Source organism: Leptodactylus fuscus, chromosome 8 (genome assembly GCF_031893055.1).
Source record: "Leptodactylus fuscus isolate aLepFus1 chromosome 8, aLepFus1.hap2, whole genome shotgun sequence".
Lineage (NCBI taxonomy): Eukaryota > Metazoa > Chordata > Amphibia > Anura > Leptodactylidae > Leptodactylus > Leptodactylus fuscus.
The window spans coordinates 82,952,730-82,975,705 of record NC_134272.1 but is presented as its reverse complement, the minus strand read 5'-3'; the positions used below and the strand labels follow the sequence as shown (position 1 = coordinate 82,975,705).

The 22,976-nt window shown below is 39.2% G+C and overlaps 1 protein-coding gene across 3 annotated transcripts in view; it reads right to left on the bottom strand.

Annotated features, from left to right (window-relative positions):
- ZEB2 (zinc finger E-box binding homeobox 2) overlaps positions 1–21,421 on the bottom strand; it is a 116,589-nt gene extending 95,168 nt beyond the window's left edge. Inside the window, exons 1-3 of one of the 3 annotated variants that reach the window (XM_075284522.1) lie at positions 21,224–21,421; positions 19,722–19,854; positions 6,370–6,465 (exon numbers count right to left, since the gene is read on the bottom strand). In XM_075284522.1, the coding sequence (XP_075140623.1) occupies positions 6,370–6,465; positions 19,722–19,791 (166 nt within the window). In that variant the 5' untranslated portion in view covers positions 19,792–19,854; positions 21,224–21,421. Of the gene's footprint in view, positions 1–6,369; positions 6,466–19,721; positions 19,855–21,223 lie in introns of those variants that run through there. The other 2 variants (XM_075284523.1, XM_075284524.1) reach the window with 2 other exon arrangements.
- Between the last annotated feature and the right edge of the window lie 1,555 nt (positions 21,422–22,976).

The window sequence follows — 22,976 nt, the reverse complement described above, 5'->3', positions numbered from 1 at the left end:
GGGTTCAATTGTAGCAAAAGTATAATAAAACCGCCCAATATCCAGACCCCGATGTTGGATATATACAGTAGCTCCACCATATAGGATACATACGGGCTATCTTCTTTGGAAAGACCTACTTCCCTAAAAGATCACTTTTCAAAGCAATTTTGGGTAGAAGTCTCAAAGACTTGTCACCGTACTAGTCATCAGTAACATTCACTTGAAGAATGGAAGCACAATGGGGCGGAATTTTAGAATTCTGGGGTTTTTTTGCAACTTTTTAGTAGTTTGACCTAATTTATTAAGTGCTTGTTCCTACTGCACCTTTCAAAAATGGGTTTCATTTTTGATGGGGCATAAGGGCAATACATTCATTGCAGATACATTACTAGTACAGTGATATTCTCATGTAGTGTTAGACACCTAGGGGGCGCTCTAACATGACGTAACTGTGCACAGAATACTTTCAGTTCAATAACTTTTCCCCTGCTAAGGTTTTACCAGCATCCCAGTAAAAATAACGGGTCGTGGGTTACTGGATAGAAGAGGCTGGATATGTGGCCAACCACACTGTCAGAGGAGTACACCGAACATGTGAATGCTCTCCGTGTTTTTACTAGGAAACCTAGCACCCTGGCGGATGTGCCCAAAGTGGCATGTCTCATTCCTGTGGTATATGCAATCTGTATTTTGTATCCCCTCCTGCTAACCACTGGAGACTGTCTATAGGCGGCTACATCGGGGGGAGATCTGCTCTACACAACTCTCCAGATTTCCCACAAGTTCAACTCAGTAGAAAATATACACGGTATATAGAGAATGTAATAAAGTATTGCCAGAAAAGTGCTGGTCCTCAATGACCTCCAACCACTAAGTGCCATTTTTGTGACCTCCCAACCACCCTGTGCCGGGGATTTTTGCTTCTGCTGCACTCCCAATTGAAAATTCACTGCATAGAAAATTTACCAAAATTTCCACAACGTAAATGAGACCCCTCCGCTATAGATGTATACATGCATCTATAGATGATAAATTAGGCTATCCTTTGAGTGGCGTTACATCATTTTTTAACAAGCTTGATACGCATCGTCTCTCCACTCCCCCAAGATCAACTGCGCTCCATGCCAAACATTAAAGGTCCTATATCAAAGGGCTTCAATGCACATACGGAAAGCATCGAGATGTAAGTCCATCCCATTCACCGCCTTGAAGTGAGAACCTCACGTTGGAAGCTACTGATTTCTCATTTAAAGGAAGTCAATGGATCTCGGAATAAAAGCCTATGTTTTTGAAAAACAAAAAACCAAAAACTAGAGAAGTGAACGAGTTCCCGTCAGGGATAGGTCAGGTGGGCATTTCCGTCAGGGTCTGCCGAGGTCCCGGTACGGTTTAATGAATGGGATGGAGGAGGGTGTTATGTCTATATGTCACAATCGCGCATTAATGTTGCTGATTTGCAGTAAAAAAATCTCGTCTTGTAGATTGCGCCCTTTGCTTTTGATTCCACAGATGTACTAGCAGGGAACAAAGACGCCACATTTTAACACAAATCTAAGCCTTTGTAATGAGCAATGCAGGACAGCTGTAAGTACAGCTGAATTTTTTTTTTTTTGTAAATGTTCCTTTAATGTCCAGCTGGTCCTGCGCTTTAATAAAATTGACATATTGATTCTTTTGAATTTACAGATGCCTGATTCATAAACTCCTATCTCCAAAGACGAGACATCTTCGAGAGCGGTGTCATTTTTTTCTCTCTCTCTCTCTCTCTCTCTCCTCCAAATGGATCAATTATGTGCCCACGTAATCCTGTTACCTGTGAAATCCATGCATACTTCTCCCATTTGCCTCAGTTCCCAGGCGGACAAACTAGCATTATGTCCGCATAAACAAACAGAGCATTTCCCAGATATTAGGAATTGTTTTCAAACTGGAAACCTGTCTCCTGGGCCGCTCTCCCGGTCATAGATAGGATTGCTCTTCCTTCAAGTAACCTCGGTGTCTTAAGATAAATAAATAAGTATGGTGTTATGGCTTCTCAGAAAGGTTGTCTATTTATCTTCAAGGGCCAACCTCCGAAATCCCTTCCTCCCCGCTCCCACCGTTCAAAGAATTATTGGACTTCTTCTATAAGTACCTGTGCATTAGTCCTAAACCACAGACTTATAGATTATCTACTAGAGAAGGCCTCGGTCATTAAAATACCGCAAATGGTTAGAAAACACGGGCAAAAACGCTTTTATCAAGTCTCAATTTGCAATTTCAGGTTTTCTCAGAAAAAAAATAAATTGGTGGAAGGCTTAGGGATTTGGTTGCAAAAGGACGTCAAGGAATCCAATTGCACTAGATGTTTTTGGAAATCACTAATGGTGGTGTGACTTTTTTCAAAACCGATAATGCTAGAACTTTTTGGAAACCATTGATGGTCATGGGCCAATGATGAGGAGGTTGGGCTGTTTTTGGAAACCAATGAAAATACTACAACTTTTTGGAAACCGTTAATGGTCATGCATCGGTTTTAGAAGCCAATGATGATATGGGGCTGTTTTTGGAAACCAATCAAAATACCAGAACTTTTTGGAAACCATTATCACCGGTTTTAGAAGACAATGATAATATCAGGCTGTTTTTGGAAACCAATGAAAACACTGGAACTTTTTGAAAACCCTTGATGGTCATGGACCATTTTTTGAAGCCACTTATGGTGAAGTTGGACTGTTTTTGGAAACTGATGAAAACGCTGGAACTTTTTGGAAACCAGTGATGGTACTAAAGAAGCTTTAATGGGAGCTAACGATAATACTAAAACTTTTTGAAAGCAATGAGGATTATGGGCCTGTTGGGAAGGCAGTACTGGATCGTTTTTAGAAGCCAGTAATGAGGTTGGATGTTTTTTGGAAACCAGTGAAAATATCAGAACCTTTATCATATGCCAGCCATGATGCTAAAGATTTTTTTTACAATAAGAAAATTGAACTTTTTGGAAATCCATGATGGTACTAGGCCTTGGTACTGGACCTTTTTTGGGAACCAATACAAATTCTAGAACTTTTGTGGAGACCATTGACAATGCTGGATATTTTTGAAGGGCAATGATGGTACCTATGATAGTACTGGTCCTTTTTGGAAGCCAGTGACAGTACTTGATTGTTTTTGGAATCTGCTGAAGGATCTGAACATAAACTTTCACCTAGAAATTTACTAGATACTTGATGAGGTCACCAAACCATGAAGCAAGAAATAAGAACATCTAAAAGCCCGATCTCTCAAGCAGTCCAGGCCAATGTTTTGATGGGTTAGATATCATTAGATGGCCATGACACACGGCAGTGCTTATGACACGAAGCAAAGTCTTGCAGTATCAAATGACCGACCCCAGTTACGTAAACGCACTTCAGTGCCAAGTCAAGAACACCATATTAACGCCTTGCACTATTTCCTACAGATGCTAAACCATCCATCTTGATTTTCAAAAAGATCAGTAAAACTTATGCACAAATGAATGACAACAAGCAAATCAATTATGTCATACAACGATGCCAGTGATGTCACACAGATTTTTCCACTCTGATGCGAATGATAAAGATGGTTAAAAAAAAAAAAAAAAAAAAAAAAAAAAAAAAAAAAAAAAACCACACACCACGGCACACATATATCACATATAATTAGTACCAAACGGATGGATGTAAAACAGAACATTTCTTCACTAATACATAAACTCACAGAGACAGAAAATCAATGCATGGACGATATTCACGGTCAGAAAGGTCACAGAAAGCAATTAATGAAAATATATCCCCAGATCACAGAACTTGTTACAATAAACTTTTTTTTATATATATTAAAAGACCTCGATGGAAATAATTCCAATTTTTTTCAAAAATTTATTTCAGCTGACATCAAAGCTTGAGACCATTTCATACCATATAATTACTTTCTCTCTCTATATAAGTTGGTGGTATTTTTATGGTTTGTCTATGACCTTGGATTCTACCCCATATTAGTTTCCTGGTCGGGGAGGCTGTCCTTGTGGGAATTGGGGGGGACTGACCAAGTGGGAATTAGGAGACAGCTCAATTACATAGTTACATAGTAGATGAGGTTGGATGAAGACAGTCCATCAAGTCCAACCTCTAACCCTACCCTACCAACCCATTGAGTCCTACCCCTTCAACTTTAGGTGCATAGTCTGCAAAAACATCAAAACAAAAAGGGCATGGTGTTAACGTGGCTCAAGAGTACTATGGCGACCGGGGCTAGTAAGGGTACAACTCAACTCAAATTATAAGGGCACTATGCTCTATTTCCTAGTAGTCGTTAGAGGTTGTTCCTCTAGAATCATATTATATGATGGGGTCATTCCGACACCATAAAGGGCCCATGACCAATATCACCAAGGGGCCAAACTACTCAGAGTTTGCTCTTACTTTCTCCTATATTCCAGATCTGTCATTTATTTGGTCTTGCTAAAGTGATCGATTTCACACTTATAATCAAATTGGACCGCCAGCTCCTCGGGGGCAGGGTTTAATATGCATGTATAAAATAGTGATCTACAACACTACGCAGTTGGTTGCTGTCATTGTAGCGAGGTAGCTGCATGAAGTCATCAGTAATAGTTTCCGTTATGCAATATGTGCCACGGGGGTAAGGGAGGAGAATGTAGGTAATCTCAATTTAGACTAAGAACGTGAGGAATTATTTTTAAATTACCTCAATATTTTGCAAACATCTTCACCTGCATGCTGGGAATGCCAAGGAGGGGCAGAGTGTCGGTTGTGCATTTCTTACTCCCCATCCTCTGCTGAATTCATTTATAAATTACCTCATCACTGACTGAAATTAACACTGATTCTTACAGGCAATTTCTCAATTTCCAATGCTAATTACATTTTTTTTACTTTTAAATTCCGTACCACCTGTTTTGGGCAAGACATCTTAGGCAGCGAGACCACATTTAATCACAATTTTAATTAACCACCCCGTAGATGTGGAAAAGAAGCAATTATAATGTAGATGAATGATGATTTTTTTTTTTTTTTTTGCATAGAATTGTTTTGTTTCCCTGCATGTTGATTGTTGAACGGAACACAAATACAGTAAATGTGCTGGGGTTTTTTTTTCTATCATTGTAATTTTATAATTGTTTTTAAAAAATTTTTTTTTTTTGAATTACAGTTCGAGGAAAAGTGCCATCATCTGGTTACAAATATACCAGTCTCGCTGGCCATTACTAAACGTCAGAGAGAAAAGTCGTTATACCACGACTATCCTTGTAGTTTTATAAATGTTTTTGAATTTTTTTTTTTTTTTTTTTTTTTTTTAATTACAGTTCGAGAATAAGTGACATCATCTGGTTACAAATAGACAAGCCTCACCAGCCATTACTAAACATCAGATAGAAAAGTCGGTATACTACGACCATCCTTGTCATTTTATAAATGTTTTTGAATTTTTTATTTTTTTTTAAATGAGAGTTTAAGACTAAGTGACATCATCTGGTTACAAGTATACCAGTCTTGCCAGCCATTACTAAATGTCATAGAAAAAAAAAGTCATTATATCACGACGGTCATTGTAATTTTATAAATGTTTTTGAATTTTTATTTAATTTATTTTAAATTACAGTCAAGAATAAGTGACATCATCTGGTTACAAGTATACCAGTCTCGCCAGCCGTTACTAAACATCAGATAGAAAAGTCATTATACCATGACTATCGTCATTTTATAAATGTTTTTGAATTTTTTATTATTTTTTTAAGGGACATCATCCAGTTATCGATATAAAAATCTTGTCGTCAATTACTAAAAGTCAAATAGGAAAATCTAGGGTTGTGGTTTTTTACATAGTCAAAAAAAAATATTCTAACTCAACTTTTTTAAAAAAATCTTTCTTTTGCTTTGATTTTTTTGGCGAAATTGAAAAACGATGTTTGAAGTATGACATAAAATGCTGTAAAGAAGACTCCGAACAGCAGAAATTATTACAAACATATGGGACTAATACGCTCGTAGGCTGTTCTATGGGCCGGCCCCATTCATGAGTTATAGTATGTAATGATCTCACAGCTTGCATGAAGCTTCCATAGATGGTTTTATCATCAATACTTGCTGGAATAGAATTAAAAAGAGGGAGAAAAAAAAAAAATTCCCTTCTTGCCACAGAGACGGTTAAAAATCGCAGTGCATGTATTTATAGATGGGGAGACAGATACTGACATGATCCAACAATTAATGCTTCCTTGGGGATGTCAATCTCTTAGCTCTAATTACAAAAAGATTTAAAACAGTTATGATAACCAAGGCAAACATTTAAAAAGACATGTCATAACAGAAGGCGATTGTGCATAAGAAATCGAGACAACAGTACACCAGGAAAAAGACCTACTATTGCGGGAGTCTTTCCTCCTACAAATATTTGGGTGTCGCTCTGGTAGAAGGGATAGGTCCTGCTCATCTCTGTCAATGTGTAATATAAGTCCTCCTTTTTTAAGCAAGGGAAAAAAACAAGGAATGATTCAAACAGCCAAACATTAGTCAAACACACACCCATCTACATACTAAAGTACAACGACAGCAGTAACATGGAGAAAGTGAGAAGAACGTCCTTGGGTATCATCTTGGAGAGGTCGTTTAAGGTGACCATAAAAGTGTGTCAATCACTAGAATACATAAAGCATAACAAAAACTAAGTCCCATCGGGTCATCACATACACCACCAGGTCGTAACGTAGGAGCGGATGAGTGGATGGTCTGCTTTGGTCCAACAATTACCCTCCCCTCATTGAACTTGACGGACATATGTCTTCTTTCAACTTGACTAACTATGTAACTATCACTTATAGGACACGATTCTTAGACAAGAAGAAGAAGGACAGGCCGGCACTGTTTTATGTTAAGCCTACAAGATGTGCAGACGATGCTCCACATCTGTCTTCGTAGACCTTCTCGGCTAATGGGGTCTGTAGGTTAATACAGGGGAAGGGGGTCGAACATTTGTACTACTTTGAGAAAAAGAACAACCCACAAGTAATTAGGACAGTGACGAAAAGGAGAATCCCACCTGGGTGGAGAACGTTGGATAGCCCTTGACTATGATCTTGACTCGTTTTTATGGTCGGTTCAATGGATTAAGAGTTGTATCGTTTTGGTTACGTTGTTGCACTGTACGTAAGATCAGACAAGTATCCCTAGAGTCGATTTGTAAACTTTTTGCATGCAATCATGACTATGTATCTAGGGAATTGGGAGTCTAGGACGTATATGGATATTGTGGCCTGGATGGCAGAAGATCAGACCCAACCATGACCAACCTACTGTAACAAGATACAAGCGCCAATTTTTTTTCCCAAAAACAAATGCCCACTATGGTCACTTACTGCAAATGTGACCAGTAAAGCACCAAATTACACCAAAACACTGACCGAACACCTCCAAGTGAGGATCCTCCAAAGACGACATGCTCATCTACGGGTTATCAACAGCAAAACTGAAAACATTTAAGCAGATGACGTGAATCCAGAGATAAATAAAAGACATTCAGAGCTCGGGCTGATCCTGTCTAGCGGTAAAATAATTACATCCCAGTGCTCAGTGCCAACTTCTCTTACAATCCCTACACATCCCATACATGTATCTTCTTATCCATGTGTTTGCATTTATTTGTAAATCATCTTTTTCCGGGATAGAATGCAATTTCGAATTATTCTTGTCATTTTCAAAAAGTCTAAGCAATTCTCAACGCCTGCAAATAGACCTAACCTTTTTTTTTTTTTTTTTTTTTTTTTTGTAGGAGCTTATAAGCAAATCCACTGTAGAAATAATCACTTCTAACAAATGATCAAAGAAAAATAATCTTTCCTCTCTCCTAATAAGACTTTTTTTTGAAAAAAAAATGAAAAAAATCCCCCCATTTTAAAATGGATAACAGCTCGGAGGCAAGTTGCAATCTAGGTTTCGAAAAGTTATTGTTTTATTGTTTTGTTCTTTGGAAATGAGAACGAGGAATCCGACGGTCGCTTCTATATCTTGAGACTCCAGAATCAAAAAGTTTTTTTTTTTTTACGTGGAGTATGGAAACTCATTGTTCCGACCTTAAGTTTTAATATTAAGGCACAAACAGAGCATTAAATCAGGGAAGACTGTGACAAGTCCAATGTGCACGAGGATGGTGCCAGCACGCCATCTCCATCCCTTTGTTCAAAGCTTAACAAAAATGTGCCGTCACACCATTTAAACTCAACAGGGCCTGTCGAATGGGTATCAACAGATCAACCAATGCCTGTCACACACACAGGGCTACAAAAAACTGAAAGCAAAGCTTACGTCTGCTACGTCTCCTGGAGAAGAAGTAACGGAGACTTATTAATCAGGCTAAAATTCACTTTTTTGTCCAAACGTTGATAAACTCTACCATAGAACACTGAATATTTTGTAACTTTTTGACAAAATTTTAATTCCGGTCCTGGAATTAAAACAGGTCTATGTACTTCAAGAGAAAGAAAAAAAAAATAAAAAGATAAAAAAAATGTACAACTTTTTTTTTTCCTTTTCGGCCGCGAGTTTCAGGATATCATTGAACAAACAATAATGTAAACCGTGCAACTATTCAAGGAAGTGTTTATTTTATTCGGGTTTAATTAACTTTACCGAGCTTTTTGTTTTCTTTTCTGACAAAGAAAGGACATTCCCCACCACCACCACAAAAAGATTAACAAATCCTATGCAAAGTCTGGTTCTCTAGAAAGTAAAAGCAATTTTTTGAAAGGTAGGGGTGGAATATAAAGAACTCTTTAGGTGAGATTTTTTTTTATTTGATAGATTTTTTTGAGATCTGACAAGTTGTCATAGGCCGTGAAGCTCATGGGAGGGCCCTGAAATTTGGCTCCACTCAGTGTTCAAACCCGTCCCTTTTGGAAATAAGAGTTGGCCAAAAACTTCACAAAAACATTCGTGCTCCGGTGTCGAAATTCAGTGTCAGTCACCGAAGTCGTAACCGAATCAGACAACGTGTTAAAGGCCAATGAGAGCTGGCGAGACTTCCGCCGATACTTTGCCTGCACTCTGAGAGTTACGTAGTCCCAATCTCACTCTAATGCTGTCAGTTTATTGCTTATATTTCAGCTGTCTCACTCCTAGTCCCTATCCTGTCAGTTTCTGGGCTGCCAATTTCAACTTGAAGCTTGACTGGGCTGATCGGATGCAAATACCTCGAGGGAAAACCCAGAAACTCATGAACAGTTATGTCAAGTCGATTTTGCACCATCGGGAAAAGGTAACCTCTGCGAGACAAAAACCAACAAGGTTAAAGAGACAGGGGTTTTCACGTGTAATATCACTGCTCTACATCTTGTTCACTGTCTCCCATCCCTCGGAAATTGGAACTGTCAGAATGACTCCTAATTGCAGATGCAAAACTGCCATTAGAAAAAAAAATAACACAGAGGCAGAGCAAGGCATTAAAGGGATCAACCTAATTACTTTAATTACAAACGAATACTATTTTTTTGAATTTTTTTTATTCTTACAATTTTTGAATTTTTTTTTTATTGCAATTTTGACAGCTATCTACTGAAACTCATCTCTTAGGTAATGAAAATATACTATGTCAGATGGAAAGAGACCTTGACAATTTGCCTATGGAATAAAATGACAAAAAAAAAAAAAAACATTGAATTTTTATTTTTTTTATGGTAGCATTTCAACTCTACAGTATTGACTCCGGCTTTTTTAATCCTGAACGTTGTATAGAAATTGATAGGAATGGAATTGTCATCACTTTTTTGATATAGAATTTTTTGTTTTTGAAACGACAAAAGCAAAAATATATCAATAAAAAAAAAAAAATACGGCATCATTTTTTAATATCTATATCTTGACTGTAAGAAAAAGTTAAAGTTACTGTGTTTGCCCCGTTATTGGAAATGGGAGGGGATACTTGTCCCAACCTTCTACTAGGTGAGAATTTTTGAAACCAAAAATTTTTAGCTGCCCTTATTACATAAGTCATCAATAGCCAAATCACTCTGTAGTCACCCAAGACATAGAGAACGCTATACGGGAGCAATAAACAGCTTAGAAATATTAGTTATTCCAAGAGGTAGAAACTAAATCGCGAGAGGTCTATTGGCGGTTCTCTATAGATGTAGCAGAGCTAAACTTGTCACAACTCACTGGTGTTATTTTTACAGAGGACCGAGTGACAAAGTCAGCTCTACAGTCACTTTATAGGATCTAATACAAGTTTTTCTCTTTTTTTTTTTTTTTTTTTTTTTTAATACATCCCATTCCAGAGCCGAATTCAGAATCCTGGAGGATTGACAGCACTTGCCGGAAAGTGATCAACAGATCAATGTCTTGTGTCTTTAACCTAATGCAAACTCAAACACCAGGAACGACCTAACACTTGATCCGATTACGAGAGCGTGATACATATGTATGTAGGTGACATACATGCGGCCTATGGACAATGAACGTCCTAGGATACAGTGTTTTCAGTTGTCTAGATGCCACCTTATTCCATTGTCTTCGAAAGGAGAAGAAAACTTATTTGACATCAGGTTTCGTTGCTCAATTTTTCTGACCTCGAGGTTCTTCTGCCTTCCTCATAAAAATCACCTTTTTGCTTCATCATGAAACCTGAGTATTTCCCTATTCTTAAGAAGACGCTAAGGTCTTTCAAGGTCTTCCTCTCATGGTCTACGTGTCTTCTTCTAAGTGTCCTCCACCTGACCCTTGTATGCAATAGGTAAACTAAATATCATACAAGCCTTGTTCAACCTAGAATTAAAAAAAAAAATAAAAAAAAAAATCTTATTCTTATAATCCCTCGCAGGGCACTGAGCTAGTGGCCATCCTGGCCCACCCCTGGAGTAGTTGTAAGGATACAGACCTCCAAAGAAGAGGATTATTCATTCACATAGGTCAATCTGCTGCAAAGCATCTTGGGAAGTATGTAGGAGATACTAAGTAGATAGTTAGCTACTCCATCAAAAAAAGAGCAAAGAGGTTCTGCAGCAGTTCTGGTCTTCACATTATAAAGAACTAAGATAATCAGTAGGTTTTTTCTTAACTTTCTCTGTCCAACCTGTGGATACCTGGACATTTTAATCTGGTCAGTCATTTCCTATGGAGCTCGTAGGATACGTCGTCAATGTATCTGCACCCCAATAACTTGCTTAGCCACATTCTTAAATAAATCTAGTTTTATTTCAGCTTTTTTATTTCCGAAAGAATACATTATGCCTGATTGTTCATACGAATAACATAACACTTCATTATTGGATGCTTTGACAGATGGCATTTCTGCCAACCAGACAGCTCATGCCAGCTTGCACGGTACTTCTGCCACCCTGGGACTTAGAATGAAGGCACCCAGGAATCACTATTATGTCTCAGCAAATGTATACATGGGCACGTTACCTGGAAAGGCTAATGCAAATGGCTAACAACTGTACTTCTGTACCGCCAGCAGCGGTGGATGGAGATGGCCACATTATAGAGAAATATACTGAAATTATTAATTTGATTCATTGTTATTGATCGTCTGTGCCCTTTATGAGTAGAATATCCAGTGATGGGTGAAGACGCCTAAAGAGCTGACATTCTGCAACAATGTATCAACACATCCATGTCATGACCTAAACACCATCATGAAAGTCATCCAAACTCAATGCCAGTTTGCACGCTCCTTCTACCACCTTAGGACTTAGACTAAAATCACTCAAATATCACTATTCCGTCTCAGCAAATGCAAACACGGGTACGTTACCTGGTGAGGCTACTGCAAATGGTTACCCACTGTACCCCTGTGCCCCCAGCAGTGGCGGGTGAATATACCCTCAATATAAATATATACATCATTGAAATTATTTTTAATTAAACTGAGGACACCCAAAGACAATGTCCCACCCTCTCCATCAATGCCTCAACGTTCATGTCAAGACCTCAGCTCTACCTTGACTGTCAGCAGACCTATGATGTAGTAAGAAGACCCCCGGGAATCCCTATAATGTCTCAGTACATGCACCTTACCTGGCGAGGCTGCCAGAATTGACTAACAACTATACTCCTTTGCTGACACCAGCAGTGGCGGATGGATAGCCCCCCACCCCCGACTAAATATAATTTTAAGTAATTTTGTTATATCGTCTATGCCCTATATAAGTAGACCATCCAGTGAGACACCCCTAACCCATCACTGAGGACACCCAAAGAGCTGACAATCTACAACCCTCTCCGTCAATGCCAGACACAAGACCTCAACTCCATCCTGACTGTCAGCAGAACTGAGTGTATGGGGGTAAGGGGTGGGGGGGCACTTATAGCTCTTCCTAAAATTTGCTGTATCACCTAGAAGGGAAGTTGTTCTGCACTGCACTGTCAAATCACCAGGAGGCTGTGACAAAGGGAACTGTCTGTGTACAAGGTGTAACAACACAACAGACACCTTTAATCCTGTCATGTCTCATACTCTGCACTTTCACACCTTACTGGCTGCTCCGCCAATGACACTTGCAGTTCCTAACTAAATAAGGAAATTGTTTTTAGACTCCAGATCGTCACCTGTACACATATTCCAGTCCTTACTGAAATGCGGGGGTGACATAGTGCACGTATGACATTGACGAGCGCGCGTAATACAGATGTAGCCGAGCTGAATGTCTTCTTTGGCTTCTGTCTATCACGGTGACAATATCATATTTGCATTTGACAAACTCAGCTCTGCTACCCCTTGGTTGCTATAATGCATGCATTGCAGCCTACTGTACAGTGAAAGGACATATCCGATGACAGACAGCCTAGTATAGGCAGGGAGGGGGTCCCTCCGCTTCGCCCTGTGGGGTGCACCACATCCATACTGATCCTCTCCTGCTTTGCAGGCCTCTCCAGCACACAGGGGGTACACAACCGGTGTTAGGAGGATTCTATCAGGATTTTTTTTTTCTCCGCTCCTTGGCATGTAAATTCTTTGGAAACAATCATGTCTAGAGATCTTGAAAGAAAACTCAATAAAACAGATCTTATCTGCTGAGTGAAAGTACTTAATTCAGAAGGAGTTAAGCAGTTTTTCAGCATCGCTCTGTAGGTTAATATCACAGCTGCCCAGTAAACCTCATTTAACAAAAGGCTCCCTTTGCAAACAGAATCCTGAACCCCCTCCCCAAGTGTCCAAAGGTGTTTACTGAAGTAAATCTGTCTAAATCCTTCATCGCTGGGGTCATGGGGAAAGCAGAGAGGGGGGCTGAAGGTGTAGGGATAATCCCTTTTTGTACCAATGTTCCTGAACCGTCTGGGAACAAAATCACAAATCTGTGTCACATGTTTCTTTAAAACTTGTAACATCTCGCTTTTTCCTCTGAATTTTTTTTTTTTTTTTTTTTTTTTTTTTTTTTTTTTTAAGAACACCAAAGATTGTACTGAGAAGTATGATGAGAACCTTGGCTACCTTGGCCACCTCTCTGCAGGAGGCCTGAGGAGGAGGATACATTACTGGGATACATTGTATCCATTCAGGAATTCTATTTTAAAATAAATACAATTCTAATAATAATAATAATCAAAAATTGGTTCCCGCCCGTCACCTCAAACGACTCGGCCACAAGCTTATAGACCATCTTACAGAATTAAATAATTTTTTTAAAAATTTAACGGCAGGTTTCTGATAAAAAAAAAAATAAAAAAAATTCTAAAGTAAAATTTTAAAAATATTTTGGTGAAAAATTGAGTTTTTTTTCCTACATTTTTATCTCGACTCAGTTAAGTCCTGTAGGCCATAGATGAACGAATCAAGGATGGATATTTCATGCTCATTATCTTCATATAAAAAAAATAAAAAACTCACACCCTTTCACTTCGATAAGAAGCAGCTTATTCTCCAATTCTAAAAAATATCCCTTAAATGAATAAATTTTTTTAATTTTTTTTTTTTTTTTTTTTTTTTTTTAACCTTTTCCCAGGAAAAAAAAAAAAAAATGTATTTAATATGACTGTCTCAATGAGTCGACGCATATCAATGATCTCGTAGTTATAAGTAAAATTGATCGGATATTGGCGGTGATCCGTTACACCCCCAAGGCGTCAATGGAGATGAGAATTTTTGAAATTTTTGAAGGGTTTGCTCATGTCCAGTAATAATAATAATAGTAATAATAATAGTTACTACTACTACGACTACTCCCAGACAGATGGATTCCAGTCTGGCTGGAGTGTGTGTATACACCTGACTTGTTCGAAGAGAATCTGATCCGTCTGCAACACTTTTTACCTCCAAGTGCCAAAGTAAAGGCCATGAATAGTACCCTGTGGTAACACTATCTGGCTGTCAGTAAGGCCCGAGCTGGGGCTATATAAGGCCTGTAACTAGGGAAAGCCCAACAAACAACCACAAACACCTAAGTTATTTCTCTCAGACTACACCCTTCGCTTCCCCCCCTCATCTCACTCCTTTTTTTTTTTCCCTCTTCTTTTCATCTTGGCTTTCTGTTGCAGAATGCAAATGTTCTCTGCCGGCGGTGAAAGGGCTGAATTGTGATTAAGAAGAAGAAGAGTTCCTTTCTTTGTTCATCCCTCAGGGGATGTTTACTGGGAGAGACACAGCGGATCAGATATGAAAGGCATTCAGGTCAGCATTGATGTGAACGAAAGTGAAATCATACCTAAGGCATCCACAGGACTGTAGTGTCAGGGGTTCACTTAACGGTACATGTGCAGTGTGAGTGCAGGCGGTGTGGAAGTGCATGTCCATGTGTCACTCTGCTGTGTGTGTGTGTGCGCACTAGTGTGCAGCAACTTCACAGAAAATAAATAAAAAATCTCACTGTCCACCAATGGTCCCCAGAGTGGTCACATCATATGTATAATATATAGAAATCCATCTGTGCACCATGTAATGGTGTCATCTCCATTTAGTCCATCACTGCAGTATGGACTGAATTTTATATAGGATGCCCCTTGCTGGCCTGGAGCACACACTGCAAGCTTCAACACACACTGTGTATGTGTATATATATATACATATACACACACACACACACACACACACACACACACACACACACACACACATATATATATGTATATATGAAAATATCAAAACTACAATCCAGATTATTTATTTAGATATATATATATATATATATATATATATATATATATATATATATATATATAACGCACGTATATGTATGTATATATAATGTATGTATATATAGCATAGTAGACATGCTGTTTATAAGATGCACAGCATGAGCGCATATATATATATATATATAATATATATATATATAATTGTTCAAATAAATCAATCTATATACCCTTAATTCATATTATGTACATAGCGGACATGTCTATAAGTCGCTATATATATATATATATATATATATATATATATATATATATATATATATATATGATCATGCAAATACAGCTGCGTCTATATACTTTTAATTCATTGCCTATAGATATATCACCGTCCATCACAATAAAATGTTTGATACTTTCCTCAAGCTCTCTAGGTGTCTGATTTTCTTCTAAACTTCTTATAACTGTACCGTTCTGCAATTTTGTATCCATCCCATCGCTATAGCTAACGTCCATATCTATCTATCTATCTATCTATCTATATAGTGTAACACTTTCGCACTTCAACCACTTAGGACAACAATTCGCCTCCTCCCATCTCATCCACCAGCATTAAAGCAAATAATAAAATTGTTGCACTCCTATAAGATCCTTATCAAATCAATCTCCCTGAGTAATCGATTAAAGAATTCGCCAGGGATATTTCTTTTACTGTTTTCTCTGCTTTAATAATAAAAAAAATACAGCCCCCCTTTCTTCATTTAGTAAAAATCCAAGGTGTCTGCCTGGGCTATTCAGTCTATTGCACCCTTGTGGGAATGTGGAGCTGAATAGTACAGTGGGCATCCTGCGCCATTGTCCTTATAAACATGTAAATGAGCGACATTAGGAAAAGACAATCAATTGTCTATAGTCACTGTGAACCTGCAATCCCTTTCTGTGTGACAGGCACAAAATACCGGCTACCTTGGGAAGCCCAGGGAGCATAGAAAAAGGGACAAAGCCTTGGAAAATGCACCTTAAAAGCTCTGAATGGCACAAATGTCAAAGAAAACAGTTATAAGGGCTGTATTCCCTGCCATGTATGTGAATGCACCAGTGTTCTTAAGCTTCCCACCTTAAGGGTCAATGCACAATTCCCTACTAAATGCCCCTGTGTCATAATGGTATTATTCCTTAATGACCTGTAAGCTTTGCTTTGTACACACAATATGCACATACACACATCTATATAATAAATCTACACTCTACATGCACACACTATTACACTGTATCACCAACTGATACAACAAGAACAAATAAAACAGAAATAATACAAATAAAAATTGGATATATTTATTTTATCCTTCACCCCATCCAAGGAGTAAAATTCCTCACTGATTCCAGTCCAAAAAAATAATAAAACAAATTGCAAAATATATTTCAGCCTTTCCTGCAGAAATCCCAATTAGACTGAATTAATAAATAATGCTAAATAGCTCTCATTAAAATATTTATTATTTTTACAGCTGGCACAAACAAAAAGTAATCCAGATCAAGCAAAAAGCAATGGGTCAATTTTATTTTATTTTTATTAGGAATATTCGTTAAATAAATTCCAAAAAAAAAAAAAGGTGGCCTCGAAGTCAAAACATCCCAGGACTGAAGAGAGATCAAAGAGATCCCCAAAGAGATCGATACAACATAGGATCGAATAACTGTCTCTGTCTCTCCCCTCCCAAAGCTTTTTAGAATAGGTTTTTAATTTTCTGGCATTTTTTTGCATCAATTTGATATAATAAAAAAAAAATAAAATAAACGCAAAATAAAAATAAATAAAGGCAATCAATGTGGATGGGCTTGATATTCAAGCTTAGGAATGAATGCAATGCGAGTTTATCCTTCTCTTCTCAGGCGGAAGAATTATTTCGTCTTTAGTACATAGAAGGATTGGAAAGGCAACGAGAAATATCAGAAAGAGGAGAGAAGATCGTTCCAAAAGGAAAAGGGGAATAACACAAAAAATCCACAGCAAACGACACAATGATGATGATGATGATGATGATGATAACACTGGGTGACACAAGACAGGCAAAAAGTTTCCTTGTAGCCAGAGCTTCCCCCTCCCGACTACACACTGGGCTAATTATCTGTACATGGGACTCTGGAATCTTTGCAGATTTTTTTAAGGAAAAGTTACAAAGTAGCAGCAGCAGTCAGGAGACTTGGGGTCATCTGACAAAAGTGTGAAACTTGCAAGAAGCCTGAAGTCTGAGAGTCCTCCTGCCTGGACTCTCATAGTCCTCCTGCCTTCTGTACAGTCCTGCAAGACCCAGACATTGCTGTAGCGAAAGTCCTAAATCTAGGAAGGAGGACTTAGAGGGTTTTTAATTAAACTTTTCCAGTTTCCACCATATTTTTTTTTTTTTTGCATTTTGCAATGCATTAGTATCAGATCTTCAATACAAGCAGGAGACATTCAATAGGGCAAAATCTCTTTGAAGACTGATCCTTATTTTATGTGGTTCATTGATCCCTATACAGAAGTACCGAGCTCTGTGTCTAGTTATCATGTTAGATGACATCTATCTATCTTTATATCTATTTATCTAATTCATATCTATCTACTTCCTATTTATCTCATATCTCAATGTATTTGATATCATATTATATATATATATATATATATATATATATATATATATATATATATTTTCCTCAAGTCTACTTATTGAACTATTTACTTATGTACCTACTTCATCTATCTATCGGTAGGTAGAATATATATATATATATATATATATATATATATATATATATACACACACATATACATACATACATACACACATTTCATGTCTATCTATGAAACGATCTATCTATCAATCAGCATCCTATTAACACCATTTCACATATTCTCTCAAATTCTAGGAAACAGACAATTCCTATTTCCATATGATGACAATGCTATACAACACAACTACAATGTAACCAATGTAACAACATCCACATATCCATCTCTGTTCAATGCCTCCACACAGGTAAATTCACTTTTTACAATTTCATTCTCAAGTCTCACATCTTCAAGACCAAAAAACTTCAAGTCACAGATTCCCCCCCTCTATGCAGGTGTGTACTGAAGTCTTATGCGAGTGTAACATTCTTATTTTCTGGCTCCTTACACCTTGTACTGCAGACTTGTATTTACACAACATCTTTCTTCTTTTTAAGAGGGGAGGAAGTAAGACCAATGATCAGAGAATCAGATAAAGCACAGGACATGTGATGCCACACACTACACCTATGAAGCATGACCTGCAGCCAGTATAGCAGAGCTGACAACTTTAATAAAAGAAAACAGCTTGACAACTCTTCTTCTCTCCTTGACTTTGTTCTGCAGTTCTAGTCAGCAGCACCAGGCTTTGCTAATGCCCCACATACACAGAGTGGATACAAAATCAATAACCAACATTTAATAAAATGGACTCAGGGAACAGAAGTGGGAAACATTACATGTAATTGTAGCCAGGGCTCAGTCATTCTGAAGTGAGATGGGAGGTCTTGGCTATAGAGGACCACCTTATACACTGATAGACAAGCCTAAGCCAGGGGTCTGGGTCCTTATATTTTATAATTACTCAAGATAAACAAATAGATCAAAGGACTGGAGGGGGGGGATTTTTTTCCCCTGTTATACCAGGAATCTCTAGGTTGACCACAACAGGGTCTCAAACGTAAAATAAAATAGCCCCCTCCCCAATAAAGTCATCGGCTTGGCACAGTACTGGTTAATAGCAATAGAGTGGACACAAGTTAAGAACCCACCAACCATTCATTAAAGCTCTTAAAAAAAAAAGTTACATGAAGTGGAGAAGAAGGAGGAAACTATGGCAGCAGCTAGTGATCAAGGAAAACTGGCTGAGAAGTGGTCTTCTTAGGAGTAGCCCCCCCGACCACTATAATACCAGCTAGGGGCGGAGGGGATATACACACCCTGTGACCATCATTAGGAAAGTTGGAAATAAATATTAGATCAGCAATGAAGGCAGGGGGCTCGGTGCTGGGCACCCAGGCTGCTCTGTGAAGCAGAACCCCCTCCTCCTATACACACGGAGAAGGGTCTGGGTGATTGTGACAAACAAGAAGCAAAAAGTGACAAAGCTGCTAATATCTCCCCGGGCAGGAGGGGAAGAGGCTGCAGAGGGAGAGTCGTGATAGCTGCCTTGCCTGGACTGGGGTGGCTTCTAGTTCTTTAGACCAGGGGAGGGGGCTCAGATAGTGCGCCCTGCGTGGAGAGCAGCTGCTAGGGGAAGCCTTGTGCTGCTCAGCCCTGCAGAGCCGGAGAAGAAAGGGAATCCAGCAGCAGCACAGTGTGGGTTGTGTCATTGCTGAGCTGCTCGCACGAACCGTTATGTGAGACACAGACTTTGGGAGCAGAAAGTTTCAACATGAAAAGCCAAAAGAAGCCCCCCAGCCCCTGCCCTACTCCACTCCCAGCCTGGATCAGTGGGGACCCACAGACCACACACACCCCAAGCTGAGACCCTTCTCTCCCCCTGCAAGAAGAAGAGCTCCAGACCTCAGCCCCTCACTCTCAACTCCTCAACTCTTTTGCACAAAGCCTCCCAGCCCAGCACCCTCTCCAGACACCAGGGGAAGGGGGTCTCCAGCAGTCCTTACCGTTTTTCCTCCTTGGATTGGCTTGTTTTCGCCTCTTACACCTGGGGCCATCCGCCATCATCTGCTTCATTGATAACAGTGGATCAGAAGCTAGTTCTCATGGACTCGACTGTATATCAGCAGCACGCAGACTCTATCAACCAAACACAGCACAGTGTGGGCATTGGTAGATCCCATTTAAACACAGGGCGCCAAATAATGCCCTAAATCTCTCTCAGACCCCTCTCTGGCTTCCTCCGGGGTCTCTCTCCCCTTTCACAGTGATCTCCTCGCTGTTGTCTTAAGGGTTGCACCAGATAACACAAGAATTACATCTTGCAATCATGAGTCAAAGCTTCCCCTGTATCCTCCAGCCAGATCTTTGCACAACTTTGGGTGTTGAGTGTAATGGGATATACAGATCCTTGGATAGTAGTGACTGTAATTAAGCCTTGTGAACTCAGAGGCAGAGAGAGACACTGACACCCAGGCTGGAAGGCTCCGACTACATGTATTGGCAGAAGTCGTCGTCCCCTCTGTGTGTGTAGCAGCAGCCCTGACTGTAGTGTCCACATAGAATGTAAGTCAAGGGGATTGTACTCTTACTCTGTAGGGTCTTGTTTAGGGGGTGTAAACTTTTATGTGTAGTAAGAAAAAAAAAAAAAAAAAGTTACATTTTAGATAGTATCTGTCAAAATGTTGGGGAGGGGGGTAAAGGCAAGGGGGGTCCAGCTTTAAAAGGGGGGATTATAGAACAGATGTAACCCTTAAGACAAGGACAATTAACCCTTCCTATGCTGAAATGCTAGCCCTTTGTACAATTCTAACACCTAGGCACGATTTCACTTTGCCAGGACAAACATTTTTCCAAGTGTCAATGAAGGTTTAGTAATAATGCAGAATTCCTACAGGCTGTCCATAAACATATGAGGCACACTCACTCACACTCATAACAGGAGGATGTGTGATAAAGCAAACAAACAACAAACTTTACACAAACACCAGCAAACATGATAAACTACACGGTCAGGAAAAGAAGTCAACTCTGCTATGAAAAGGATGGCATGAAATTTACACCATGTCACACATCCCCTACAATCTATGAAAATCAATAGAAATAAAAATAGAACGTTGACAAACTAGAATGCAACAATGTATCAAAAGGTAAAAGCGCCTGGAACCTGAGCAAGAAGATAGCAAATAAAATACAGAAATGAAACTCGCTCAAAATTAACAACAAAAAAAAAGCCCTGAGCTGAGTGAAGTGTTTCTGGGAAGACTAAAGTCACAAGATGAACTAAAAACAGAATTTATGTAAATATTTCTCAGGGTGAAGTGATTAGAAAACTTTAAGGTGCACTCACATCTTATTCCTCAATTGATATATATATATATATTTTGCAATCATTATTGCAATTCTTATTACAGGTAGAAAGAACGCCAAGTGTGAAGAGGGGCTTAAGCTCCTTGTGTTAGGGGTTTGGGGGGGATTTGTGGAGAAAATAAATAAAGGAGTCACCTACCTTTTAAAGTCTTGTGGGCAGTTGTGTAGAGGTGCTGTAATGGAACATGAAGAAGGAGTAGACCTGGTGTGTAAGGAGATGGTGAAGATGACAGTAGCTCCTCCAGGCAGGCAGGCCAGGCAGTACAAGGAGGTGAGGAGGAACCGTTATTCCTGCTGGGCAGGTTAGGACTGATCTCTTACTGCCACTTCAGGAAACACAAACCTGGGGACGGACTGACGTGTTACGCTTTTCCTAATGACATTTTTTTCTTGTTGGTGGAGGAGACCCTGCTACTCACGCCACCTATCTTTATGGGGAGGGATAATTGAGCACCAAACGTGAGCATCATTTGCAAACGTGATCACTAAGTTTCTCCCTCTCTGGGAAAGGATCTGGGATAGATTATACCTTGAAGCCTCAGCAAAAGCTTAGGAGAAAAATTGAAATTCCACCTCCCCTATCCCCCCCCCCCCCCCCTCAAACACTTCTCTCTTCTCCCTTAACTCCCCCCCACCACCACCCCACCTCAACTCTCTCTCTCCTCCCCCCTGTTTTCTCCCCCCCACCACCCTCTCCAGCCATCATCAAGTCCTTGCCATCATTATCTTCGTCACTAAATCCTAGTGGATACAAGACTGGAAACATTTTGCACCAATCATGCATCTTAGAACCCAAAGGATCTTCAACTTCCCAAGGCTGCAGTGAAGACCCCCAGATATTGAAGACCACTGCTCGTCCATGGCTCACGCTTCATTGTGGATCCCTTAGCTGATTATGTCCATTATTTATCTCTTTCCTTATTTATTTTTGATGTATTTTATGTCTTTTTTTTTGTACTTTTCCAGCGTCCGTTCTGTTTGTGTTGAGTCGTTACATTGTGTTGGAATGAAGATTGATACATTGTTGCACTGCTCGTGTTCTATGTGTTTGTTTCCCGTTATTTCCAAGGTTCTGTAGGTACCAGGTATGGGGTGGTAAAGGGTTTTGGGGAAGTTTTTGGGCTGTTAGGTGAATGTGTGCAGATGACATGTGTCTTGGATCATACAGGGGCTCAGTAGTCACACATGAAGATCATCTCTATGCACATCTCACATTGTTTTTAAACTGTATCCTTAATTGAATCATCAGTCAAAAAGATTGTGATGTGACGTTGGTTTTTTTTGAGCCAATCAGGTCCAAACACAGATATTCCCCACATCTGGAGTAGTCAGGATAGAGAAGCAATATTAACTAATTCAAGTCTGAATCCCAGGGGAGGACACTGAGACTAAGTGTTTTAACCAGTGATCTGCTGCTGTCTATAGACATACACACGCTCATACATGCACACACAGACAGACAGACACACACATATACACATAGACACACACTGAGCAGTTCAGCTGGAAAACTCTTGTGCATTCTGTTAATCTTCTCAACAGGAGGAGAAAAATAATGTGGTTATTTAGAATTGCAAGGAAATCGATTTTTTTCCTCTTATGTTATGAATGATTAAGATTGTTTATTTCTATCCGAAGGAAGTAAAATATTAGAGTGGAATGAAATTTAATACAGAAAATGGAAGTTACTGTCATAACTGTCTAGATATCCACTCACTGTCCATACACAGATATAGTCATATAATATGTGTGTGTGTTTATATACATACACATTATATATGACTACTCCAGGTGTGTGTGTGTGTGTGTGTGTGTGTGTGTGTGTGTGTGTGTGTGTGTGTGTGTGTGTGTGTGTGTGTGTGTGTGTGTGTGTGTGTGTGTGTGTGTGTGTG